Source organism: Castor canadensis, chromosome 6, assembly GCF_047511655.1.
Source record: "Castor canadensis chromosome 6, mCasCan1.hap1v2, whole genome shotgun sequence".
NCBI lineage: Eukaryota > Metazoa > Chordata > Mammalia > Rodentia > Castoridae > Castor > Castor canadensis.
Genome location: NC_133391.1, coordinates 40,498,582 through 40,524,533, shown reverse-complemented (window position 1 = coordinate 40,524,533; position 25,952 = coordinate 40,498,582). Strand labels below are relative to the sequence as shown.

Genomic DNA, 25,952 nt, shown 5'->3' with positions numbered 1-25,952 from the left:
TCCTCCTTCCTCTCCTGCCTTCTAGACTTCCACCACCTTTAGACATAGAAAATAGAACCATCCCTAGTCCAACCTCCAACTGAGATAATATGCCTATTTTGGCCAAAAGATCAACTGTAAATCAGCCTGGGTGTACAGACTTAAACCTAAATATATATTGAGTACCATTAGGATTTTACAAATACTCTTGCTGCCTTAATTGATGAGATGCCCCAAAGAAGGCAGCATTGGATTGAATAGAAAAGAATCCCAAAGCAGTCACCCATGAGAGTAATGGTCCCATCTACACTACAGAGTAAGGTGGCCACTGAGAGAGCAAGGTGAGAGCTTTGTGCTAGGTGGTGGGGTGGGGGAAGGGGTGAGGGTAGGGGAGGGTGGAGGGTGGGAGGTGAGGAGCACAAGACAGAGCATATCCTGAATCCTGGATGGCTGCCTTAAACTTCCAGCTAAAGAACTAGGGCAACAAGTGATTAAGAATCCCTGGGGGTTTGGATCAACCAATCTTGGTTTAAGTTCCACTTCTACCACTTTCTGCCAAGTTACTTAATCTTGCTGAACGTGTTTTCCTCATCTGTAGAAACAGGAATAATCCAAGTTATATCATATGGTTGTCCTAATTTTGTGAAATAATAGATGTGGAATGTGTTTGCAGCAGGTGGTTTTCAAAGTATTGACCACGAAGCACAGACACATACAGAAACAAAATTTTTTTACATTATAATTCAATATACATATATAAATATATATAATTGAAACAAAAGTTTTACAGAAACGCTACTACTTTCTATTTATACTACTTATTCGGCAGTCCTTTGGTCTTTTCTCCTTAATTTTTTAAAATGTTGGTTACAATGCACCACATTAAAATTCCAAATTCCTAATAGGTAGCTAGTTTTCATAAAAGCACTGTTGGAAACCACACATTATTAAAACTATGACTATGTTCTCAGAGATGGTCTGATAGGTCGAAATCTTTATTGCCAGGGCAACAAAGAGGTCAAGGTTATTAGGTCAAGCCCGAAAGAACTCCGTTGCCAAGGGAACAGGTCAGCCACGTCTGGGTTGGCTTACCCACGCGCGCTAGCCTTCCAGAGAAAAGGAGTGGCCGGTTGTCCTGTCACTCACATCAGTCCTGGAGTTCAGACCGTCACCCGGCGCGGAACACCCGCCTCCTCGCCAAGGTTAAGCGAGGAAAGCCCGGATTGGAAGATCAGGTGGTGACGAAACCTTCCGCTGTAGGTTGCCTTCCGCTCGCGCGGCTGTCGGGAGGGGCGTGGGGATCGTTTACCGGGACTCCCCGGTCCCTTGACCCTTGGAAGTAGCATGAGATCGGTTAGCTACGTGCAGCGCGTGGCGCTGGAGTTTAGCGGGAGCCTCTTTCCGCACGCAATCTGCCTGGGAGACGTCGATAACGATACGGTGAGTACATGCGCACTGCAAGAGACGCAGCCTGACCGCGCAGGGGCGGGGCGAGGGACGCGAAGCCGCAGCGTGAGCGTGAGCATGCGCACTGGAGCCTGCGAGGCGCGCGGATGAGAAAAATTTTGTTTGCTTGAGTGCCCAGACATCTCTGCCAGTTTAGTTGGTCTGGGCTTATTTTTCCGAAGGCAGATAATAATTGTTTATTCAGACTCTGGTGGCTGAGTTGCCTGGATCACTGCTTCTCAGCCTCCCCTAACCTTACCTTCCAAAGCCTAAATTTTTTTTTTTTCAGCTCTAAGTGGGCCCTCCCAAGACTTTGGCCCCCTCCTTCTCTCGCAGAATTAGTCGCTTCCCCCATACCTACTCTGGCGCACCTTTGCTACTGTTCCTCGCGGACCCTGCCCTGGAGTAGATTCGTGGTGTCGCCTCCAGCTGGGTACCACTTACCCTGAAACCGGAGTTTTGGACACCAGGCCCAAATTCCTGAGCTTCCACATGTCAGGTCCAGCCACTCACCCCTGGATATGCCAAATAAAGAGGCGCGGTGAAGTCAGAGAAGGGAAATTTATTACACCGAGGACATGCCATGGGAAGAAGCAGAGTAAGCAGCTAGTCCATCTTCAGCCATCTTCAGGGTACACACTTGAGCTTTTGCTTCTAATAGACAAATTAGGGCAGGGGACAAGAGGCATACATAGGCCCAGTCCCAGTCACAGGTGTGTTCCAGTGGTTGAGTGAGGCCTGGTTGACTATTATCTCAGCCCTTGGTCTTTGGAGAAGTTGTTATCGCTGTCATTTGAGGGGAGCAGTCTGGCTCCCAAGAGATGATTGCATCTTCATCTTTCTAGTTAATTGCTCTCATTTGGAGGGGTGGTCTGTCCTGCAAGGCTCTGCTGTACCTTATGGGTAGTTTCAGTGTCAAAAAAGATGTTATCGATCACTCCTGTCCTTCCTTGATTCCAAGGTGGCTACAGGAGAGAATGGCTGAGTAAAGCACAACAGGTACAAAATGGAGATGGAGATACTGAACTTTTCTTCTGTTTTTAGCTAATTCATGGACCCAAGAAAGGAGTCAGTGCCTTTTAGCAAAAGCACTTTAAGCCCCACCGACTACCTTTGACCTTGTCATGTTCCAATACCTGCCCAGAGTGGACCTAAGTGCCTGGCCACTTGAGGGTGTTACCCCTTTGTTGTTGAATTACAAACGCACTCTCCATACTTTTTCCTCGGCAGTTCTTGTTTTTCTCATTGTTTAAATAAATTAATACAGGTAAAGCTGGTAGAACAATGCTTGACACACAGTGAGCTCCCCATAATTAGTGCTGTTACTACACGAAGCCCTGCCTATCCCCGGAAGTCAATGTTCTGCACCCAGGATTCAGCCAATATGGAATGGAAAATATTTGGAGGAAAGAAATTGGGGTCTGTACTGAGCTTGTACAGACTTATTTTTTCCCCCTGTCATTATTCTGTAAGCAATACAGTATAGCAGCTACACTCCAGGTTAGGTGGTTTTGTGGTCCTTATGCAGTGTGCACATGTACCTAAGTGATTTAGCCTAGTACACTCTAGGCCATATGGTGTTTACCTTCGCATATGTGGCCAGCCATTGACTAAATTTTATGCACTGTATTTATATGGCACTTTAGAGATGATTTAAAGTTTATGGAGGGGCTTAGGGATGTAGCTCAGGGGTACAGTACTTGCATGGTAAAAGACAAGCAAATAAATACAAAAGAATAAAAAGTAAATAGAAATAAAAAGAATTTTTTAAAGTGTATGGGAGGTTGGGTGCCAGTGGCTCCCACCTGTAATGCTAACTACTTGGAAGGATTGCCAGTTGAAGCCAGCCCAGGCAAATACTTTGAGAGATCCCGTCTCCAAAATAACCAGAGCAAAATGGGCTGGAGTGCCTGCTTTGCAAGCACGAAGCCCTAAGTTCAAACCCCAGTGCCACCAAAAAAAAAAAAAAAAAAGTGTAGGAGGATGTGGGTAGGATGTATACAAATTGTACTATGTGATTTTATGTAAGGAACTTGATTTTGGTGTTCGTAGAAGTTCTTGAACTCCTCAGGTAAGAGACAACTCTAAATCACACCACCTTTTTTTTTTTTTCCACCTGAGTTATATGCCCCAATATTATAAATTCCATAAGCAGGGCCTCACTATGTAGTTCAGGCTCGCCTGAAACCTCTGAGCTCCAGCCATCCTCTGCTCCTGAGAGCTGAGACTATTACAGGCTTGTGCTGGCCAGAAGTTTCTTTTTAATCTTTTTGTTTGTGTGTTTGTTTTCACTGCTATATTCCCAGCACTTAGAATAGTGCAGGGCACACAATGGGCACTTAACAAATGTATTTGGTTTTGCTGGGTTTTTTTGGCAGTGCGGGGAATCTAACCCAGGTCATGTGAGGCAAGAGCTCCATCGCTGAGCTACAGCCTTAGCCCTTGGCTTTTCTGAGACAAGGTCTTGTTGTGTATGTTGTACAGGCCGGCCTGGAACTTTCTCCTGCCTCTACCTGCCTCCAGGGTGTTGAGATTATAGGTATGTGTGCTGGAGGTGTGGTTCATGAGGTAGAGTGCCTGCTTTGCAAGTACCTAAGCCTTGAATTCAGTCCCACCAAAGAGAGAGAGAGAGAGATTGTAGGCCTGTGCAACCATGCCCAGCAGAAATAGTGTTTGATTGAGGTTTTTTTTGTTATGTTTTGTTTTTCAGTACTGGGGTTTGAACTGCAGGCCTTGAGCCTGCTAAGCAGTCACTACCACTTGAGCCATACTTCAGCCCTTCTTTTGCCCTTTCTTTGGAGGAGAGAGGGTTGAACTCAGGGGACTTCCTGCTTGCTAGGCAGGCGCTCTACCACTGAGCCACTCTGCCAGCCCTAATGACTAAGTAAATATTGTTATAAAAAGCAAATGTGAAAAAGGAGGAGGAAGAAGGAAGAAGTGATTATGTGTTTCAAATCAACTTGGAGAGCCTTGTCTGTTGTTACTATATATAAGTGAAAGAAGAGCAAGTAGGTGGGAATCAACCAGTAATCACGTGTAGCACACTTGGCTGCAGGAGTAGGGATAGGAATTTTGTTAGTCGGAAGGAGGGCTGAGAGTGTAGCTTAGTGGTAGAGCACTTGCCTAGCAAGTGTAAGGCCCTTGGCTCCATCCCCAGCAACATTTGCAAAAAAGAAAAAAAAGGTCTGGGGGCTGGAGGCGTGGCTCAAGCAGTGTCTAGCAAGCATAAAACCTTGAGTTCAAACCACAGTACCATCAAAACAGAAGGAGAGCAGTTGGGGATATAGTATATGCAAGCCCCTGGGTTCCGTGCTCAGCTCTACAAAAAAAGAAAAAGTTTGTTATTAATCCCTAAACATTTAGAGACTTGGAAGCAGGGAAGACAGATAGCAGCCTAATAAGCCCTTAGTCTAAAGCTCCTTGAGACTGATTCATTTCCCTCTAAGCCAGAGAGAAAGAAGCCAGAAATAAAATATCCAAACTCTAGGACTGCCTGCTGAAGCCTGACTGTGCCCGCCAGCCTTTGGAAGGCCAAAGCAGGTCACAAAAAAGTCTCTCTTCTTCCTCTGTTAGCACTGACCAGTGGTGGACCCTCCAGCCAGGGTTCTTTAGTGTCACTGACTGACCCGGAGGTCAGAGCCAAGCGCACAGCATGGTAAAGCAGACCTGGTAGGAAGCATTCTAGTTGCTGGAGAGCGCATGGCTGTCCTGGAAACGTCCTCTCCCAGGTGTTAGGTCACTTTGCCTGCCCAAGTCACCTCTGCTTGCTCAGGGCACCTAGCATACCATTTGATAATTTTCTATAGGATCTGTGGACCTGTAGCGCTGGGAGTTCCTTCTCAATATTTGTAGCCCCAGCTTGTTGTGCAGCTTTAACCAGAAAATTCCAGGGTTGGCAGGGCATTCTCTTGCAGTCTAAACTTTTTACTGTTGTTAGCTTATGTCCACAGCATACCATTAAGAAAAATAAGCAGTAAAGACTGGGCAAGGCAGTACACAACTGTAATCTCAGCACTTGGGAGGCTGGGGCAGGAGTATTGAGAGTTCCAGGCCAGCCTGGACTACATAGTGAGACCCTGTCTCAAAAAAAGAAAAGAAAGCCAGGCACCTGTGACTCACACTTGTAATCCTAGCTGCTCAGAAGGCAGAGGAAGATGCAATTGGAAGCCAGCCTGAGGCAAATAGTTCAAGAGACCCTATCTTGAAAAAAAATCCATCACAAAAAGGGCTGGTAGAGTGGCTCCAGGTATAGACCTTCAAGCTCCAGTACTGCAAAAAAAAAGAAAGAAAAAGAAAAAAATGTTGACTGGGGTTGCTGAGTTCCATCCCACCACCGAAAAAAATCATTATTTATTAAATATTTATTGAACCAGGTGCCAGTGCCTTTCGCCTATAATCCTAGCTACTCAGGAGGCAAAGATCAGGAAGAATGAAGTTCAAAGCCAGCCCGGGCATCTCAAAAATATATAACAGAAAAAGGGTTGGTGAAGTGGCTCAAGGTGTAGACCCTGAGTTCAAGCCCCAGTACCACACACACACCTACTCATGTATTGTGGCATTTGTTGAAGGAATGCATAAAAGCAGATTGTATGAAAGATGCTAAGTTCCCTAGCCCTGGATGAGGTCAACCTAGAAGCTGAAAAAACACCTGGTATTAGTATTCACTGTGTGCCAGTCATTGTTCTACACGTCTTCCTCTGTCAGCTCCAGTCTCACAACCACCTTACGAGGTAGAAACTCTTACTATTTTAAATTTTTGCAGTGCTAGGGGTGGAACCCAGAGCCTTGCACATGCTAGGCAAGTGCTCTACTACTGAGCTACACCGCAGCCCTGTCCTGAGATAGGGTCTCACTGTGTAGCCCAGGCTGACCTTCAACTCTGTCTTCCTGCCTCAGCCTCCCCAGTGCTGGGGTTACACGTGTGAGTCACCATGCCTGCCTCCTAGACTCATTTTATAAATGAGAAACAGAGGCAGAAGGAAGGAGTTGGCTCAAGCCCAGGTGCTTGCACTCTGAACCTGTGCACTGTGTGGCCCCTCTTCTGGGGCTCTGCAGAAGTCCTCCAAGGCAGCCATAATTGAAACCTCAGCTACAGAGGGTTTGATGTAAATAAGCTTGTATACTTTTTTTTTGGCAGTTTTGGGGCTTAAACTCAGTGCCTACAACTTGAGACATTCTACTAGCCCTTTTTTGTGATTTTTTTTTTTCAAGATAGTGTCTTGCTGACTATTTGCCCGGGTTGGTTTCGAACCAAGATCCTCCTGATCTCTGCCTCCTGAGTAGCTAGGATTATAGCATGAGCCGGCTACTTCTTTGATCTAATATTCTCACCAGAAACTCCCATAATTATTGAAAAATAATTCTAAATGTCAAATCATTCTAATAAATCCCAGTTTGCTCCTAATTTTTCCTTATTTTTTCAGGGTCCTGAATAGCTGGGACTGCAGGTGCAGGTTACTGTGCCAGCTTCCTTACTGTCGATCTCCTTGTAAATCCTCTTGGTCTTCTTAGAAGTAAACCTCTAGAGAATCTAATTTTAGTTTCCTCTATTTGAAGGACAGGGATGAGGTGTTAACTGTACTTCCAAGAGGAAATCAGGATGCTATTTATAGAAATAGGGTTTGGAACCACCTGATTGCTGTGGTTAGCCCCTGAGAGAGTGACTGCCCAGGTAGTGGTCAGGAAGAGGCTCATGGAGGGAGCCCCCCTTCTGAGAGCCTACTCACCACTTGAGGGCACCAGAGGCCCAAAGTGGGGATGCTGACACCAGCAGGGCCTTCAGACTCCCTCAGCAGTGGCTCACATACCTCAAGAGCTAGAGGCTGAGTTGGAGGTGTGGCTCAAGTGGTAGAGTGCCTGCCTAGCAAGCACAAATCCCTGAGTTCAAACCCCAGCACAAAAAAAGAAAGTGGGGGGGGAGGGAAGGGAAAGACCTAGAGGCCTTGGTAGAACAGTCCTTGTTTTATTACTGGCCCCTGTTTAAATAAATATGAGATCTGAAGTGAGAGTCTTCAAAAGTTCAAGATCTTGAGCTTTTTTTTCAAAACACGTCCTATTTGTAATGGGCAAATTAGAAGAGCCAAAGTCAGGCATGTGGGACAGAAAGCTGTGCAGATGTCAGACTTTCTGGGATGGATCATAGATTCTGTACAGCCGCCATTCCTCTAACCCCTCCTGTGTCCAACACACACACACAGCCCTAAATGGAAATAAAAAGAAATCCTGGGAAACTATGGCTATGTTAGTCTTGTGTGTGTGTGTGTGTGTGTGTGTGTGTGTGTGTGTGTGTGTGTGTGTGTATTCCTTCTGAAATGACTCTAAGGCCTCTCACTACTACTGAGCCACACCCCCAGCTGGTCTCAAAGGATTTTCAATGAAGTTGAAGATACAAATTAAAATCTGTGATTTCCCAGGGGTAGGCTGTACTGAGAGCTTGCTAGGGTTCCACAGGATTGCATTCTAACACTCTTCTCTCTTCGTTTGTAGTTAAATGAACTGGTGGTGGGAGACACCAGTGGAAAGCTGTCTGTGTATAAGAATGATGACAGCCGGCCATGGCTCACCTGTACTTGCCAAGGGATGGTCAGTATTTGCCTTCCTGGGTGTTGTGGCGGGGAGGGGCAGGGTCCCTTCTGTGCAGGGGGTACCGTACCCAGGGGGTGTCCCATGTAGAGCTCCCCAGTGCGACCTGACTTCCTAGCAGCTCAGCCCAGTCGTTGCTTCAGGGTTTGTTTGACTCGATAGGAGCAGCCCCAGGCATTGCTCTCATCCTCAAGGCCCCACCACAGGGCTGGGTTGTTTTTATGCTGTGTGGTTGGTACTCCTTGGTATTTTACAGGTGCCATCTAGGCTGTGTGATCTTATAAGGTAGTCAAGCATTGGCTAACAGCAGGCATGTGTTCTGAGTTTCATCATTTTGTGAACACCACACAGTACATATACAAACTAAGACAGCTCCAATAGTTACTAGGTGATGTAATCACATGGACCCACCGTCAAACATGTGGTCTGTCCTTATGTAGTGCGTGACTGGGTAGTCAAAGTGGGGGTAATAATTGGACTAAGTCTGGAAATATGACAGTCAAGCTATCATGTGACTAGATAGCTTTTTTTTTTTTTTGTGGGCTTTTTTGTTTTGTTTTAAGACCAAATTGTCTTGCCTACTCAGGCCTTCATATTGCTGTGTGGGTAAAGTGAAATGATAGCACACTATATCTCTGTTGCTAAACAGTGTCATTGTAGGTCACATGGTACAAGTTTTCAGTGGGTGATGGTAATTACAAAACCATCAAACCAAACTGCTTCTTGCTTCATAGCGATTAGGGAGGACTGGTCTCCCATCAGTACCTCCCTGAGCCTCCCTTTCTCTCTTGCAGTTGACTTGCGTTGGGGTTGGAGATGTGTGTAATAAAGGAAAGGTAAGGATCTGGTGCTTTGGTTGAACTCCAAGGCCTTCCCTCCATCCCTGCCTCCCAGTGGAAGTCAGCTGTGGCCTGTGAGATCTGAGTATCAGCCTTTACCCAGACCTCCCTCCATAGTCCAGTCCCTCTCTCCTCATCTTTGTCTCTCCCAGAACCTGGTGGTGGCAGTGAGTGCCGAAGGCTGGTTTCACTTGTTTGACCTGACACCTGCCAAGGCCCTGGATGCTTCTGGCCACCATGAGTCACTCCTGGGAGAGGAGCAGCGTCCAGTCTTTAAGCAGCACGTCCCCGCCAACACCAAGGTCATGCTGATCAGCGACATCGGTGGGCACGACTGGCTCTGCAGTGGCCGGGAGAGTAGGACTCAGTGGGTTCTTAGGTCAATCCCAAGGGGTTGGGGGAGGGGGAGAGCCTGTGTCCATCTGTACATTTCTCTGTAGTTAATGCAGATTTGCTGAGCTCCCATTATGAGTCAGGCATTGTTCTAGGCCCAGGAATTACAATAATGAATAAAACAGACAGGAGCTAGGGCCATGACTCAAGTGGTAGAGTGCCTGCCCAGCAAGTGTGAGATCCTGAATTCAAACCTCAGTACCACCCTCCCTCCCAAAAAAAAGCAAGACAGAATCCCTCTATGTAGCTCAAGCTGGCCTCAAATTCACGGTCTCCTGCCTCAGTCTCCCTAGTGCTGGGATTACAGGTGTGCACCACCACATTCAGTCTTTTTTTTTTTTTCCCAGTGTGGTAAAAGTCCTTACTAGGAAGAGATAGAAAAGAAACAATTTAAATTTGGTAAGGAAATTAAATAGTGGGGCTGTGGGTAGAGCTTGGTAGTAGACCACTTGCTGAACATGCACAAGGCTATGGTTTCATTCCCCAGCACTGATAATAGTAATTAAGATGGTCGTGATCAGATGTGAGCACAGGAAGGCAGAGGAGGCAGCAGCCAGAGTATGCAAGGAACGGCACCAAAGGCTGGCCATCTAGTTGCATTGGATAAAAATGCCACTAGGCTGGGTGCAGGGGCTCATGCTTGTAGTCTTAGCTACTTGGGAGACTGAGATCAGGAGGATCAAGGTTCAAGGCTAGCCCAGGCAAACAGTTCACAAGACCCCCAAATAACCAGAGCAAAGTAGACTGGAGGTGTGGCTCAAGTGGTAGAGGGCCTGTTGTAAGTGTGAATCCCTGAATGCAAACCCCAGTCCCACCAGAAAAAAAAAATACCAGCAGTAGTGATGGTAGCAGAGGGGCCTGCAGGGAGGTGCTTGTAGGCCTCAAGCTGGCCAATACAGATTTGGCTCCGACCCTGTCTTGTTCCTGTGTCCACAGATGGAGATGGATGTTGCGAGCTGGTGGTGGGTTATACAGATCGAGTGGTGCGGGCCTTCCGATGGGAGGAGCTGGCTGAGGGCACTGAACACCTGTCAGGGCAGCTGGTGTCCCTCAAGAAGTGGATGCTGGAGGGTCAGGTGACAGACTGAGTTTGGGGACCCAGGAGCCAAGGAACTCAGGGAGGAGGGAGGAAGGCCTCCTGGAGGAGGCTTGTGGGAGAACTGGGCCAGGCTGCTTAGAAGGGAAAATTGCCTTGCTGAGAGATCCACAGAAGGTCATTTCCAGGCAGGGACTTGGTGGAAATCTTAATAACAGGTACAGAGTAAGGAGTAGTGGGCTAAGAATGCAGAGTGTGAAGGGGGTGTGGTGTGGACTACATCAGGATCTAGACCCTGTGGGGCCCACACAGCAGAAGGCAGATGATGTGTGTGGATGGATGGGGCCAGGCAGGTGCCTACAAAACCCTAGAATCCTTCCTCTTGCTACCATCTTTGCAACTGGAGGGCTATTCCCCTGTTCCTGGCAGGGTGCCCCCTTCTCACTCTGTCTCCATTAAGGCTCTGTTCCCTGGTGCAGGTAGACAGTCTCTCAGTGACCCAGGGGCCACTGGGTGTGCCTGAGCTGATGGTGTCTCAGCCAGGCTGTGCTTATGCAGTTCTGCTGTGTACCTGGAACAAGGACACTGGGTCCGCTCCTGCCTCTGAGGGGGCCGCAGAGGGCAGTAGGTAAGGGGTACAGCCTGTGGATGGTGTGGGGGTGCATGGAACATGATGAGCTCCTGGAGGGGTAGTAAAGCAGGTCTAGACTTGACCTTCCCCACTGGGAAGATTATCTTGGGACTTGAGGAATCCTGGGTTTAACCTGAGAGAGCATCTGAAAGTGGTTAATGTGATTCCCACCTGGCAGCCCAGTGGCTCTCACCTCTGTTTGCCACATAGGCCAGACAGGGGCACTGAGGGGCTTCCAGGCAGGTTCTTGTCCTAGAAGTTCTAATAGGGATGGTGGCCACAAGGGAGCCTGGATAACTCAGCTCCTTTGGCCTCCCACTCTGCCCACCCACCCTCCTGCCCACAGGGAGGCTCCTGCTGCCCGAGATGTGGTGCTGCACCAGACATCTGGCCGGATCCACAACAAGAACGTCTCCACTCACCTCATTGGCAACATCAAGCAAGGTGGGAGAGGGAGTGGAGGGCACACAGTCAGTTCTGAGGGAGAGAAGACCCAAGTCCTTGCCCACATTTCTAGTCCCATGTGTCCCCCTGTACTGTGAGCTACCCCTTACCCTGGAGACTCTGATCTTACCCAGCCCTTCACGTTTTCTTCTGGTCTTCCTGTCGCACCCCTAGGCCACAACCCTGAGAGTGGTGGCTCTGGCCTCTTTGCCTTGTGCACCCTGGATGGTGAGCTGGGCTGGACTGGGCTGGGCTGGGCTGGGCTGTGACTGCCTGTGGGGTCTGCTCAAGGCCCAGCCCACCCTCTCCCCTGCAGGGACACTGAAGCTTATGGAGGAAGCAGACAAGCTGCTGTGGTCAGTGCAGGTAGATCACCAGCTTTTTGCCCTAGAGAAGTTAGATGTCACGGTAAGTAGAAACATGGTGGAGCAGAGCATTGGTGCCTTCTCCACAGAGAAATGAATTTTATATATGGCCTTTCTCACTTCCTAGTCAACTTGGGACATTGATCTTAATCTCTTAGACCCATCTGAAATGAGTCTGTTCCCTTTCATCACAGTATGAGACTGCTCTCTATGAGGCTGCTAGAAAACCTCTCATTTCCACACCTGTCAGCAGAAGTAATAGCTCCAAGGAAAAAGTTACTGTAAGAGTCTACATGGGTAGTTAGGCCCACTCTAGAGGCGTGTTTTGTAATTTTTCTCTCCCATATGCAAGTCTCTGTTTAATAGTGCTTGGCCCCTGAATTGGCAGATGGGGGCTCCACTTTGTACTGCCATTGTGCATGCTGGATGGCTTTGAAGGCAGGTAGAACAGATCTGGGCTTGGTTCCTTCCTCTACTCCCTTCTAGCTGAGTGACCTGGGACAAGTGACTTTGTTTCTACAAACTGAAGTTTCCTCAGCATAAAATTAGGAATAAATAATATTGCCTGCCTCATAGGACTTCCGTGAGCACTGTGTAAGGTGACTCATTTGATTTACCTTTTGGGTGTCTGGCACATGGGGAAATTTCTTCCCTAGTTCATCCAAAGTCAAGCAAGTTCATGGTCCTTTATATCTCATCAGAATTTTTTTTTTTTTTTTTTTTTTTTTGGTGTGACTGGGGTTTAAACTCAGGGCTTCATGTTTGCAAAACACATGCTCTACTCTTGAGCTACACTTCCAGAAAGGAAAAATGGAACACACCTCCATTTTTCTTGGGTTATTTTGGAGATGAGGTCTCATGAACTGTTTGCCCCGGGTTGGGTTCAAACCACAATTCTTCTGATCTCAGCCTACCAAGTAGCTAGGATTACAGGTGTAAGCCACTTGCACCTGGCCATTTTGGTGTTTTGAGGTAGGGTTTTGTTATATAGCCCAGCCTGGCTTGGATCTCAATGTGTAGTCCAGGCTGGCCTTGAACTTGCAATCTTCCTGCTTCAGTCTCCTGAGTGCTGGGAATACAGGCATGCACCATAATGCCCAGGTAGATCTCTTTCTAAAACAGCTCCTCACCCTTCTTGCATCCTTTTCTCTGACCTTTTTCAGGGCAATGGGCATGAGGAGGTGGTAGCATGTGCCTGGGATGGACAGACATACATCATTGATCACAACCGTACTGTTGTCCGCTTCCAAGTGGATGAAAATATCCGTGCCTTCTGTGCAGGTGGGACCCTGTCCCAGGCCCCTCTCTGAGCTCATGTATGTTAGGTCAGCCACTTGGATGTGCTGGATAAATGTTTGCCTCTCATTTCCACTCTCAGCATAATCTCTAATGACAGTCTTCATAAATGAGTAAGTTACTCAGCTTTCATTAGTGGGTGCTGGGTGGGTACCATGTTGCCATCTTGTCAGTTTTAAATAAAAAGAAATAAAAGACAATGAGAATGTTGGGAATGTGGTTCATGTAGAACGTGGCCCTGAATTCAATCTCTAGGACTGAAAAAAATGACAGTGGGATCTTGATCTCTGAATATTTTAAAGAATGGTATGAGTTATCATCTGTCTCAGATGTGAGAAGACTGAAGAAAATTCTCCTAGAATATTGTTTTTAGTCCCAAATTGTAGACCTTGGAAAGCACCATTTTGGGTGACTAGGAAACATGTCTGGTTACTAAAATGACAAAGGGCTGGGGCAGGAGTGCAGCTCAGTAGTAGAGTGCTTGCCTAACGTGCATAAGGCCCTGAGTTCAGTGTCCACCGTAACAGAAAATAAAGTGACAGGAACTGAACCATTCTCTGGAGTACATACCCATGTTACCTGAAAGGTTGACTTATGTGCCTTGGAAGAAAGGATTAACACATAAGCAAAACCTTTTTTTCTAATTCAATTTTGCTAATCTACCCCTTGGATTAGCAGGGCTGGCTCCCATTACTCCAGGGACATCAGTAAGATGGGAGCACCACAGATACCACCTTTTGGGATGCTACTCTGACTGGTTTACTATGGCTTTTCCATATGTGGGATGAGTCAGGTAGTTTCCTGTTTTACCTATATTACTGAGCTCCCAATAGAGAAGAAGTAGGAAGTGGGCCTTTATTGGTTGATTAACATCTGTGGGAGGGTGGAAACCGCTGACTCTGTGTCTGTGTCTTGCTCTTGCCCTCCCACCACTGGGATTGGAACTTGACCTTTTTCTCATCGCCCCCATCTCTCAGGCCTGTACGCCTGCAAAGAGGGCCACAACAGCCCCTGCCTTGTGTACGTCACTTTCAACCAGAAGATCTATGTATACTGGGAGGTGCAGCTGGAGAGGATGGAGTCCACCAATCTGCTGAAGCTGCTGGAGGCTGAGCCGGAATACCGCATCCTGTTGCAGGAGCTGGGCGTGGGTGAGTCCCAGCAAAGCCAGGGACCAGGTGTCCAGAGGTCCTACAGCCTTTCACCAGCCCCCCTTTGGCCCTCAGATCCTGATGACCTTCCTGCGGCCCGAAGCCTGCTTCACCAGACACTCTACCACCCAGATCAGCCACCACAGTGTGCTCCATCAAGCCTCCAGGACCCCACCTAGCTGGGCTCTGCCTTTTAGTTGCTAAAGGATCCTTCTGTACCCCTGCCCCACCCCAGAGTCATCCGTGGTCTTGGCAGGATAAGGAATGTACATTATGAGGAGTAGGATTTAATTACTGGCATGGAAGAATGGTGGTGACCCTGGGATGACTGTAAACCTACAGACCTCACAGTCTTTGGTGAATGAAGAGACAAGTTGACCCTCTGCCCATTTCCTCATGGACCTATTGGTAACATCAGGTGGGTCACAGGATCCAGACTTGTTCAGGATCTTGCAGGATCCCCCACCTCCCTATCTGATCTCCTTGCTCTCTCCCTATTTGTGAGAACAGGCAATGAGTCTCTCACGTGGCCCAACAACTACAAGGAGGCCACGCTTCAGACCCAGGGCAGTAGTAGAGGGAAGGGCTGCCCCCCAGGGCTAAGCACCACCTTTTGCACAGCTCTAGGTCCTTGGTGTTAATAATTATTACTAATAGTCTGTATGTTTTAAGGCATTTTTCAGGACATTTTACAGTCTGATCTTACTTATGTCCCAACAACCCTGGGGTGATGTTTCTTCATTTACTGAAGTAGCTGTGTCAGGGCTTTCTCATTTTACATATTTATTTTTAGGTGCTGGGGATGGAGCCCAGGGTCTTGCATATGCTAAGTAAGTGCTGTACCACTGAGCCACAGTTCTGTGCAGCTTGACAGGCCTTGCTTCCATCTCCCTACCCACCTGTTTCTCCCCAGTACATCTAATTGTCTATAAGATGATAATGTTTACAATTTGATGTAGGTTTATGATCCAGACCATAATCAGAACTATATCTTGAGCCATTTATGATCTATCTGCTCTTGATTCTCTGTGCTCTAAATCAGTGTTTCTTAAGTTGTAGGTGGTAATCCTTCATGGGTTGTGGACAGGATTTTTGAAGTAAATGAAGTAGAATAAAATTCAATAGAAAATGTCAGTCCATTGCTCACAGTGTAGGTAAGTATTGTTTTGTCACAATTGTGTGCATACATGTGTACCAAGTGCAATGTAAAATAACAATTCACAAGGTCTGATGGGTTAACCTGGGGAAGAACCCACATTCGTCCTTCCTTCCCATAGAGAATGAGGACTGAGCTACCACTAGCTCCCAGTAGGGGGCAGGAAGACCAGAGAAGAAGATACATAGAGAAGCATGTTTATTCAAATGGAGAAGCAGTTGGCTAAGGCTCTGCCCTGGGCCTGGGGTCTGTCATTACAGAAGCAGCAGGAGGCAGACAGGAGAAGGAGCAGAGGGCCTAGGGCCAGGCAGCGGGTGAGGGGGGAAGTCCTTTTAGAGTTGAGACCAGGTACCATGACACACGTGCTAAGCAAGCGCCTGCTCTCCTGAGGGCAGGGACCACAGGTGGCTCCTTGCATCCTGATTTTTCTCTAATCTAGTCCACCCCAGGCTCAAGATTCAGCTCCCTGTTCAGGTTGGTTATACCATTGTCTTGCTCTACTCCTAACCATGACTGGAGATTCAGAGCAGTTAGACAGACACTTTGGGGTGCGCCTTCCTAAGGTTTGGATTCTTCTCTTCACAATGAAGTTAGCCTTGGCCCTGAGCCTGGCAGGGGATAGAAAGCCACTGAGTCCAGGACAAGACAAGCTCAAGTCAGAGACCAGAGAGAAGGAGGAACCAGGCCTAAGGAGGTGGATAGTTCTAGAAATGAGAAAGAACACTGAATGGTATAAGTGTGGGTGCTGACAGCCCCACCATCCTGCCCCCCTTGTAAGGGTGGCTCTCCCTAGAGTTTTTCTATGCACTCTCCAAACACTCAGGAACCCATGGGTACAAAAGCAAATGGAAAAGGCTTAGTATCCAAAGAAAGTATTTGAAGCATACCCAAGTTTCTGCGCAGGGTAATCAATCAGTAACTGGCCTCAGAGGTCTGCAGCCAGAAAGGGAAGTAATGAAAGTCTTCAGCCTGTGGGTAGGACATCCTGTACTAACTCCCCTTCTTGTACTGAATGGTTCCATTTTCTGTCTTCCCCCCATTCAGCTGGGAATGTGTGCAGAATCAGAAGGACAGTATTGGAGTCTGGGGCCCTGGGCAATTAGACAATTAGACAGTGTGGCTGTCTAATTGTGGAAGACAATGAGCCCCAGAGATGAAGTGAGAGACAGGGGATAGGGCAGTAAGGAGAGTTTGGGGTAGGGTTGGAAGCTGGTGACAGCAGTTGACTGCAGTCTTTGACTCCAATGGCCAAGGGAAGCCATTCTGCTTAGGTCCCTTTTTGCAGCCCTGACTTGGCTTTGCTCTTTTTTGGGAGGGGCATGAGAGAACAGGGAAGCGAGAACCCCAGAATCATGAACCTCTTAGTGGAAACTCCTGGGGTACAGGACAGCCACTGAGAAGCAGAGAGGAAAGTAGCTGACTAAGAGAAAAGGGACAGTGGGCATCAGCAGTGAGAAAAGGGACAGACAACAGCAGTCCCCAGCTGCCCAGTTCAGGCAGTGCCCTGCTCCCCACCAGCTCTTTCCCCTAAGGCATGGTATCCCCTTGGGGATTGCCTGGGACAGCAGTCACTGGCCAGGCTCTTGGTACAGAGGCAGGAAGGGCAGCTCCGAGAAGGGGGCTTTCAGTCGCAGCACTCCACGTTCCAAGTCGATGCAGCACTGTGCAGTGTGGGGCCCGGGATGTGTGGTCACCTCCCTGCCAACCCGCCCCTGGGCTCTCCCTCCCTCTTCCCAACCTTTTTCCAGCTCTTTGCTCCTCCCCCTGCTCCCATTCACGTGGACCCTGTCAGGGGGACCCAGTCTCTTTGTTCCTCTTGGGCATAACTGAGGAACCTCTTTGGAAGCACAGGTGAAGTGGCCCATCTTTCTCCTCAGCCTGACCATGCTTCCTCCCGTGCTTTCTACCTTTTTTCCCAGCATTTTGGGTCAGGCCCAAGTGTGGGTACCTTACCTTGAGGGAAAGCAGAGTTTGCAGTCCCAGGCAGAATTCAGGGCTTTCCACATCTGCAGAAACAGTTGAGAAACAGAAGAAGCTGTTCATGGTCACTGGCACCTTCCTCTTGGTGCTCATCCCTGCCCTGTGCACCCCACTCCCCAGGTCCAGAGTCAGGGATAATCAGAGTCTTTGGGGATTCCTTGTGCTGAGAGGCTCTGCCTTTGCCCCACACAGAGGGGAAAGGTGGAAGAGGTGAGAAGCCCATGTTGATGCAGAGAGGACTCACCCACCACCTGGGCTGAGCATGCCACAGTCTCCTGCCCCAGTTGCAGCTCCAGTTGCTCCACCTGGGTTGGGGGCCCAAGTGTCAGGTCCCCGCCTGGGGCTTTTGGGACTCTCTTCCCTAACCTGTGGTTGGGAAGCAAGGATTTTAGCCACCACATCCTCCACCCCAATCTCACCATGGTTATCAGCTAATATTAATCTGTGTCCTCTTCTGGTCCCTGACCTGTGTGGGGCTAAACTTGTCTTCCCTGCCACAGCCACCCAGCCTCTCTTTTCTTTTTGAAAATAACAGCTTTATTGAGCTGTAGTTCATATACCATGAAATTTCTCTTTTAAAGTGTACAATTCAGTGGGCTTAGTTTATTCACAGTGTGCAACCATCGCCACTAGCTACTTAGAGAATATTTTCATCACCCCCAAAAGAAACCCCATTTCCCATCCACCTGTTTGGGTCACACTCTTACCCCAGGCGGCTGAGGCATCCGATGGAGATCTGATTGTACAAGGCGCCTGTGTCCACAGCCACTCTAAGCACCTGACCCTGGCACTGAGGAAGAGGGAATGCAGTGGATTAGCAATAACCAGGACAAGGAATTGGGCTGGAGCCTTCAACTTTCCCTGCCCTTTGACAATTCCCTTTGAGAAATGAGTAGAGACAATTAACCCAGTCTTCAAAAGTGATTTGTATGGGTTCAGCAGGCAAAACTGACTCTCAGGTAAAGGAATCAAAAAAAGGAAGTGGATAATCCCAGTTACTGGGGAAGCAGAGGGCTGGAAGATTGCAAAAAGTTAGTGAGACTCCATCTCTACAAACAAGCTGGGTGTGGTGGTTCACACCTGCATATGTAGGAGGATCACAGTCCAAGGCTGGCCCAAGCAAAAAGTGCAGGACCCTGTCTGAAAACAAAACAAAAAAGGGTTGAGGGCATGGCTCAAGTGGTAGAGCACCTGTCTAGCAAGCACAAGACCCTGAGTTCCAGCTCCAGTACTGTCACCTGGACACCAGTGGCTCACTCCTGTAATCCTAACTACTTGGGAGGCTGACAGCAGGAGGACTGTGGTTCAAGGCCAGACTGGGCAAATAGTACACAACACTCCATTTCCAAAAACAGCCAGAGCAAAATGGACTGGAGGTCCACTTGTTTTGCAGGTGTGAAGCCCTGAGTTCAAACCCCAGTTCCACCCCACCCCAGAAAAACAGTATTGCCTAAAAATAGAAAGGAAACCTCACAGGACGAGTGTGCAAGCTAGGAAATCCTGGAGAGGTTGAGGGCCTCTTGATAGGGAACTCAGGGTTAGGACTTAAAAAGGAGGGGCATGAAGCATGCATATATATATATACACGTTCTAAAAATTTTTTGGTGGTGCTGAGGCTTGAACTCAGGGCCTCAGTCTTGCTGAGCAGTTGCTCTACAACTTGAGCCAGGTCCCTCCCAGCCCAACTCAGATGTGGATACCTACCGCTGGAAAGGGGGAGACAAGTTCACTTTCTTTGGGATGTGAACAAGACATTTGGTATACACTTGGATGCATACGTGTGAGAAAATATTTCATTCCAAGTATTTTCTGAGTCTACTGTGCATGAGGCGTATTGCCAGTAGGTACATCAATGGGTGCTGCATTTAGCATTCATTGTTAGTGGAACATTTTAAGGTCCATGAAAGAATTCTAAGTCAAGTTCCTAAGAGGCTGAGAGGAAGAAAAAGCTGTTCCCTACTAGAGAATGGAGAAAAGCTTTCAAGGACAGGTGACATCTGAGCTGGGCCTTTAAAGATTGTAGAAAGTGGACATCAGGTGCGTGGAGAGCAGGCAGATAGCCCTCTAGGCACAGGAGCGATGGGCATTAACCGTAAGGGGCCAATGGTGAGTGGGCCATGCAGTGGCTCAAGAGACAAGGAGTCCTTCATCTTGGAACCTGAGCTTTTGGTTTTGCAAAGAGAGTTGCGTTTACCATGCATGCACACATCTTTGGGAATGAAGGGTGCTTCCTTGTTCACATTTAAGTGTGCTTTGATACGGGGAGGAGACCATAGTGTAATGGTGCTGGCAGATGGAACTGCACAGAGAGAAGATGAGTTGAGGCAGAGAAGAAAGTGCAGGGTTCCTATTTTTAGGTTTAGGCTAAGAGCGCCTTTTCTCCCTCCCTCCCTTGCCGGCCGGGGCTGAAAGGAGAACAGGCTCAGGCCATGCCCTGGGAAGCCTCTCACCTTGCAGTTGACTAGAAGAGCTGGAACCTCTGTCCCCCTGCTTTTCCTCTTGCTGTCCTGGCCACAGATCACCTCCTGCACAAGTGGAGACTCCCCCTGAAGCCAACTCTGGTTCCCTTCCACCAGGCGTCTTTGGATCACGCTGTGCGGCTGCTGGCTCCATCACAAAACAAGGCAGGCAGGTCTAAGCCCAAGGATCCGGGCTACTCAGTTCCCCAACCCTGTACCCTGCACACCAGGGTCACCACCCCAGACCTGATTCTCAGTAAGAAAGCGGCAGGAGCCAATCAAGGACACCAGCAACCAGGTACTTAGAGCAGAGGGATCCCCAAGATCAAATCATGCCATTGTTTTGGGACCCCAGTGGTTGCTCGGCAATGAAGAATGGAAAGGGGAAAGAGGCCACATTCTACTTTATACTCGCTTACTGGCTGAGGACCATCTTAGGAACTAGTACTATGTTTGGGGAAAGCGGTTTCTCCAACAGATACTTCAGTGGGAGAGGACTAGGAGCTTTGTCTTTTTCCCCCTCTAGTCTCATCCTAAAATGGGCTGCAGATCCCAGGGTTAATGATGTGAAAGAACAATGCTGGGGCCATCCTTGGCCTCCCTCACCCCGTCCAGTCACTGCCAAGTGATTGGCCAAAGCCTGAAGAATCCCCCATCCCCTATCTCCCCCTTTCCATGTACTGCTTTTTTTTTTTTTTTTTTTTTTTTGACAGTCCTGGGGTTTGAACTGAGGGCTACACACTTGCTAGGCAGTCACTCTACTGCTTGAGCCATGCACCTGGCCCTTTTTACATTTTTCCAGTAGGGTCTCACATTTACACTTCCCACGCAGCGGGGATGACAGGTGTGCACCACCATGCCCAGCTTTACTGGTAGAGATGAGAGTCTCAGGAACTTTTTGGCCAGGCTGGCAAAACCCTAATCCTCCAATCTCCACCTCCTGAGTAGCTAGGATTACAGGCATGATCCACAGTGTCTAGTTAGTTCTCCTGGTCCCCTGGGCACCTTCCTGTGCTCACAAGAGCATGCCTCCAGAACACTGCCTTTCCACTCCACTGGCCCCAGGCTAACTTTTCTAAAACCCTGCTGCTCCTGGTGTGGGCCTCATAGCATCTTTAACAGCATTTAAAAGCCTGTTTACAATGCAGAACCTCAGACCTACTGAGTCAAGAGTTTCAGTGTTGTTGGTTTTGGTGCTAGAGATTAAACCTAGGTCTTTGCACAGGCCAGGGATGTGCTCTTATCACTGAGCCACACCCCAACCCCAACTCTCATTGTAGTAAGACCCCAGGTAATTTGTGCACACATTCAAGTTAGAGAAGTCCTACAGTAACCATAAATCAACTGTGTTATTCCTGGGCATAAAATGCTAAAAGACCCCCCCCACCTCCACCCCCGATTGCTGATGTGACAGAACCACGCTTTTTTTTTTTTTTCCCCCTTTTGGTATTAGTGGAGTTTGAACTGAGGGCCTCACATTTGCTAGACAGGCACTCTACCACTTGAACCACTCTGCCAGTCTTTTTGTGTGTGTGCCTGTTGGATATTTTTGAGATAGGGTTTCTCAGACTATTTGCCCTGGCGGCCTCAAACCACAATCCTCCTCTTCTCTGCCTCCTGAGTAGCTAGGATTACAGGAGTAAGCCACTGGTGCCCAGCAACAGAGTCCACACTTTTTTAAGGTGGTCCCCCAGTCCAGATGACATGACCACCAGCTGCCTAAATCTTCCACCACCTCTTCTGCACTACTCACAGCCCCAGCTTACCCTGACCCACCAGGCTGCTTCACTTCCAAGTCTCTGCTGCCCCTGTCCCCACCTCCCCCTCACCCCCATCCCTCCCCCCCGCCTTCCTGAAACCCCTGTTCCTCACTTTCCTTAGATTGCGAATGACTGGCTCCACACACGTTCTGGACAGGGCTTTATTTTACATGTACTTATTTTATGTGTACCTGTAATTAGTGCAGGACTGGCTACCTTTGTGCTCTCCCTGCTCCTCCCTCTTCACTGAGCTTCCTTGGTCATGGTTCCCACAAATGTTGTTTAACACTAATCTGGAGAGCCCTGGAGATCAAGTCTGTCTCACTTATCTTCATACCCTAGGACCTAGCTCAACATACAGTAGGCCCTCAAGTACTTGCTGGAAGGACTATCTTCCCAGGCTCCAGGGCTCCTCCACCTGCCCTCTCCCCTTGGGAGCCTGGGTTGTTTTTATACCCTTGGCCTCTTGAGGCCCTGGGGGTTGCTGCCAGCAGCAGGCTGACAGCCCTGGGAAAAGTGAACGCTGGACCAGCTGGGAAGAGGGGCTCTGCAGTTCCCATCTCTTTCGCTTTTCCCACAGTGGCTGCAGGCATCAGGCCTCTCCCAACACTGCAGTTTGTTCCAGGGCTATCACAGGGAGGGAGGAGGAGGGGTCCTGCCAGTCTGTTGCACCTCTACTCCCAAAGTCACAAGGGATACTACTAGAGAGCAATTTTGGAGGTGCCAAGGCAGAGAGGAGAGATGAGAAGCACAGGCCTTCTTGTCTAGCCTGCTGCTCTGCGATAGCAGTGTTCACAGGGCAGCTTCCAGGTCAAAAGGATGTAGGATGGTGAAAGTAGATGTGGAGGCCCTGGGGTCCCAGCCCTGGGAGCCAAAGAACCTGCCTCTTCTCCATCCCTGTTTCTCAGCCATACTCCTCTGTTTGCAAGGAGGAAGCATTGAAATCTCAGGCAAACCCATCATTTTTCCTCTCCGGGGACTGCTGGGATAGGGCTAGGGACTCCCTGGAGGGGAAATCCAGGCTAGGAGAAAGATGGAAAGGTAGGACGAAGTCAGGAAGGACAGCAAAGGGTGCATTTGCCTCCAGGTTCCCAGGGAGAGGCAGCATCCATAGAATTCCATCCCATATTTTTGGACCCTTGTGTTTCCTCTCTCAGGTTACATGGAATTGTAGCTGGAGGAATGGCAAGCACATTTCTCTAGTGCTTTCTACAAGCCAGGCATTGCCCTGAGCCCGAAGTATGTATCCACTCACAACGGTCCTCTGAGACAGATGCTAGTGATTTTATCCCTCATTTAACAGGTGGAGAAACCAAGCATAGAGACAAAGTGACTTGCCCAAGTTAGTTAAGTGGCAGAGCCAGGATCTGGTTCCAGGTAAGGTGGCTCCAAAGCCCACGCTCTAAAGCTGTGCCTCTGATAGGGCAATGACTGAATCTGCAGCTAGCCCGACCCTCTAGAGGCCTCCCATACCACCACTACCTTAATGTTACTTCCTGGCCCATTCCCTCAGGGGACTGGAAGGAAGGGAACCTGGCAGGGCCCTTCCATCCAGGAAGAAAGGAGGTGTGCATCCAAGGAGACCAGATGGTCCAGGCAAGAGCCCTATGAAAGCCCAATGCCCTGAAAAGTAGGGAGGCCCTTGGTGCTTTGCTTGGGGGCGGGGGGAGCGGGGATGGAGAGGCAAAGAATGAGTAGGCATGAGGAAGTCTGAGATTTGGGGAAAGCCAGGAAGTCACAACCCTAAACTGGCCAGTTCTCTAGGCCTTCCTGGTCTCAAATGACTGCTCCAGGGGTCCCCGGGTCTCCTAAGCCTCCACTCCCACCTGGTATAGCTCCCCTGTGCCCCTAAGATAAGCCTTGGGCTCTTAGGGGAAAGGGGGGGAGCTGGACAATGAGCATAGGGCTCCCCAGGGCCCCAGACATCCTCAATGGAGAACCTAGGGTGGTCAGAGGGAACCCCACAGGTTAGTGGGCCCACCTCCCCATCTCAGCAAGGAAGGGGAATCTGAAGGCCAGGGCCTGCCCTTTCTGGTCCTCCCATTCCTCCCCAGGACATGGGGAAGAGGAGAGAAAGGGCTGGGGGCTTCCTTGGGGTGGGAGGAAAGGGATGCCTCACCAGGTCTTTGGAAGTGCCAAGCCTCTTGAGGCTGTCCAGGGGGAGCAGGTCAGCTGAGTCCTTGTGCAGAAACTGGGTGGCCTGTTTGATATGGCGCTGCCGGCTCAGGTGGGCTTGGTCCCGAAGCTCTGCCTCCTGTCCCCTCTTCCTGGTGTCTCCCTCATCTCTCCTGGCCTCCTGCTGGGAACTCATGGCCTCTGGGATGAGTGGATGGGAGCTTCTAAGGGGGCCTCCCCGTGTCCTCTGCTCCTGGGTCTCCCTGCAGCCTCCTTCTGTCTCTGTCCCCAGACTGCAGCTCTCCTGTCAGGAGGGTCTGTCTCGGCGGGAAGAAAAGAGGAAATAAATAAATAATGGCAGGAGCAGCCGCGTCAGACTCCAGTTTCCAGAGATTGCAGTAGAGGGAGTGAGACTCAGGCTGGAAAAACCCAGCCCTGAAGGAGAGGGAGGGCTGGCGGGCCTGCAGCTGCTAGGCTGCAGTGCAGCCAATTCTGGGGTCCTGGGCAGATAGATCAGGCCTTGTTGTGACGGTGTATGACAGTGTTGGAAACTGTCAGGGTGCTGCACCAGGCTGTGAGAGAGGGAACGTGTCATTGTGGGGGCATTAGCCTGCATGCTTGGTGTGCATGTATGTGGACCCCCTCGCAGCCCCTGTCAGTCAGCTCTCCAACTGTTACCTCTGCCTGGTATCCTCTGCAGCCAGGGGTTGGGGTGCCTGCCAATAACTGGGTTCATCAGGATGGCATGAAAGTGCCCTTCCCTTTTCCTGTCCACCAGAGGCCTTGCTGTACCTCCATCCCTGGAGGATGGTTTCCGCTCCCCCCACAGCCCGCCCCCCCACCAATGGCAAGGATAACAGGAATGTTCTAGCAATCGGACTTCTGCCTTCTTAGGGGATGAAGAAATCAATCCCTGTAATCTGACAGTCATTGCTGGGGAGTGTTCTGAGGCTGGTTGTGTCCTCAGCTGGGTTGTCTTTGCTGGTTAACACCTTGGTCCACAATCTCACTGTTGCTTTTTTGCTTTTGTTTGTAAAACTGGGGTTTGAACTCAGGGCCTTGCACTTGCGAGGCAGGTGCTCTACCACTTGAGCCACACCTCAGCCCAGGCCTTTTGGCTTTATTTATATTTAGGATAGGGTTTTGCATTTTTACCTAGGCCATGCGAACAGAGACCCTCCTGTTTATGCTGCCTGCATTGCTAGGATAACAGACACACCTTACCATGCCCAACTTACTGAGATGAGGTCTCACTAACTTTTTGCCCTGACTGGCCTCGAACAGTGATCATCCTGATCTTTGCCTCCCGAGTAGCTAGGGTTACAGGAGTGAGCCACTGTGCCTGGACCTCTTTGTTGTGGTTTTGACTCAGCAGTTACAGAGTTCAAAAAACCATGTTCAGGAGGGTGAGGTAGGAGGACCTCTTGAGCCCAGGAGTTCAGGTTCAACCTGGGTAATATAGCAAGATTCCGTCTCTGAAAGAAATTTCTAAATCATCGACAAGGAATAACTGCCTTGATCTCTGATGATGAGATGCAGGAATCCTGGGAACACTGCTCAGGAAGATTAAGCCATTCTGAACCCTTAGGATAGCAGAGGAAGCTTTTCTTTCCAAGACTCTTGGGAAATGTCTGCTGTTTCTCTCACTTGCTTCATCTTGTGGTTCACATCCATGTCAAAGTGAATGATACAGATCAAGAAAAACATTTTTTTGCGGTTCTGGGATTTGAACTCAGGGCCTCACACTTGCTAGGCAGAGCTCTACTCCACCAGCTTTTTTTTGTGTTGGGTATTTTCAAGATAGGGTCTCAAGAACTATTTACCTTCACTGGCTTTGAACCACAATCCTGTTGATCTCTGCCTCCTGAGTAGCTAGGATTATAAGCGTGGGCCACCGGCACCAGCTACAAATCAAGAAATTTCAAGATAAAAATAACATACTGAGATATGGCTCATTCATTGCCTTAGTTTTTAGAATAAAGTTTCCCTTGTGTTCCGAAAACAGTATTTATTGAGCAGCTACAGTGCAGAACCCTGAGCTAGGCTGTGTGTGTACAGTGGTGACCCAGATGAAGTCTCTGCCCTCCTGGCATTGGTATTCTGACACAGAAGCCAGACAATAAGCAACTAAATTTGTAATGTTGGTTAGTGGTAAAGGCAGAAGAAAAACAAAGTAGGTAACAGGACAGTGAATGGGGTGGTGGCTCATTTACAGATGACATCATGCCAAGATCAGGATGGAGAGGGCCGTGCAGATTCCTGGAGGAAGGGCTAGTAGAAGGATGAGTGCAGGTACAATGGGCATGCCCCACACCAGAAG

At 49.0% G+C, this 25,952-nt stretch overlaps 2 protein-coding genes across 8 annotated transcripts; one reads left to right on the top strand and one right to left on the bottom strand.

The window, feature by feature from the left end:
- The first annotated feature begins 1,187 nt into the window (after nucleotides 1-1,187).
- Itfg2 (integrin alpha FG-GAP repeat containing 2) lies at nucleotides 1,188-15,296 on the top strand. 4 transcript variants are annotated; one of them, XR_012448910.1, is made up of 12 exons: nucleotides 1,188-1,419; nucleotides 7,912-8,007; nucleotides 8,802-8,843; nucleotides 8,999-9,170; nucleotides 10,176-10,315; nucleotides 10,755-10,903; nucleotides 11,253-11,350; nucleotides 11,525-11,578; nucleotides 11,667-11,758; nucleotides 12,879-12,996; nucleotides 13,989-14,580; nucleotides 14,956-15,296. XR_012448910.1 is itself a non-coding variant. In XM_074076299.1 (12 exons), exons 1-12 carry the CDS (start codon nucleotides 1,324-1,326, stop codon nucleotides 14,339-14,341), a joined length of 1,335 nt encoding a protein of 444 aa, XP_073932400.1. In that variant the 5' UTR covers nucleotides 1,189-1,323; the 3' UTR covers nucleotides 14,342-15,296. The 4 variants fall into 4 exon arrangements, 3 of the variants coding, with proteins under 3 accessions (XP_020022346.2, XP_073932399.1, XP_073932400.1); XM_074076299.1 differs by having other exon boundaries at nucleotides 1,189-1,419; nucleotides 13,989-14,162; nucleotides 14,238-15,296; XM_020166757.2 differs by having other exon boundaries at nucleotides 13,989-15,296.
- Nucleotides 15,297-15,369: 73 nt separating this feature from the next.
- Nrip2 (nuclear receptor interacting protein 2) lies at nucleotides 15,370-24,163 on the bottom strand. Of its 4 annotated transcripts, none has more exons than XM_074076302.1 (6): nucleotides 23,637-24,133; nucleotides 19,749-19,901; nucleotides 18,006-18,088; nucleotides 17,543-17,603; nucleotides 17,272-17,324; nucleotides 15,370-16,979 (listed from the first exon to the last, which is right to left on the bottom strand). In XM_074076302.1, exons 1-6 carry the CDS (start codon nucleotides 23,826-23,828, stop codon nucleotides 16,943-16,945), a joined length of 579 nt encoding a protein of 192 aa, XP_073932403.1. In that variant the 5' UTR covers nucleotides 23,829-24,133; the 3' UTR covers nucleotides 15,370-16,942. The 4 variants fall into 4 exon arrangements, with proteins under 4 accessions (XP_073932403.1, XP_020022349.1, XP_073932402.1 ...); XM_020166760.2 differs by having other exon boundaries at nucleotides 17,543-17,664; nucleotides 23,637-24,109; XM_074076301.1 differs by having other exon boundaries at nucleotides 17,272-17,603; nucleotides 23,637-24,163.
- Between the last annotated feature and the right edge of the window lie 1,789 nt (nucleotides 24,164-25,952).

What these genes read in the sequence shown, in the direction of transcription:
- Itfg2 (XM_020166757.2), top strand. Translation starts at nt 1,324, where the DNA reads ATGAGATCGGTTAGCTACGTGCAGCGCGTGGCGCTGGAGTTTAGCGGG. An exon ending in ATGTGTGTAATAAAGGAAAG is followed by an intron (nt 8,844 to 8,998) that starts GTAAGGATCTGG and finishes TGTCTCTCCCAG; the next exon opens with AACCTGGTGGTGGCAGTGAG. An exon ending in TGCCTTGTGCACCCTGGATG is followed by an intron (nt 11,579 to 11,666) that starts GTGAGCTGGGCT and finishes TCTCCCCTGCAG; the next exon opens with GGACACTGAAGCTTATGGAG.
- Nrip2 (XM_074076300.1), bottom strand. Translation starts at nt 23,828, where the DNA reads ATGAGTTCCCAGCAGGAGGCCAGGAGAGATGAGGGAGACACCAGGAAG. An exon ending in GGATGCCTCAGCCGCCTGGG is followed by an intron (nt 17,665 to 18,005) that starts GTAAGAGTGTGA and finishes TCCCAACCACAG; the next exon opens with GTTAGGGAAGAGAGTCCCAA. An exon ending in ATGCTCAGCCCAGGTGGTGG is followed by an intron (nt 17,325 to 17,542) that starts GTGAGTCCTCTC and finishes CTGTTTCTGCAG; the next exon opens with ATGTGGAAAGCCCTGAATTC.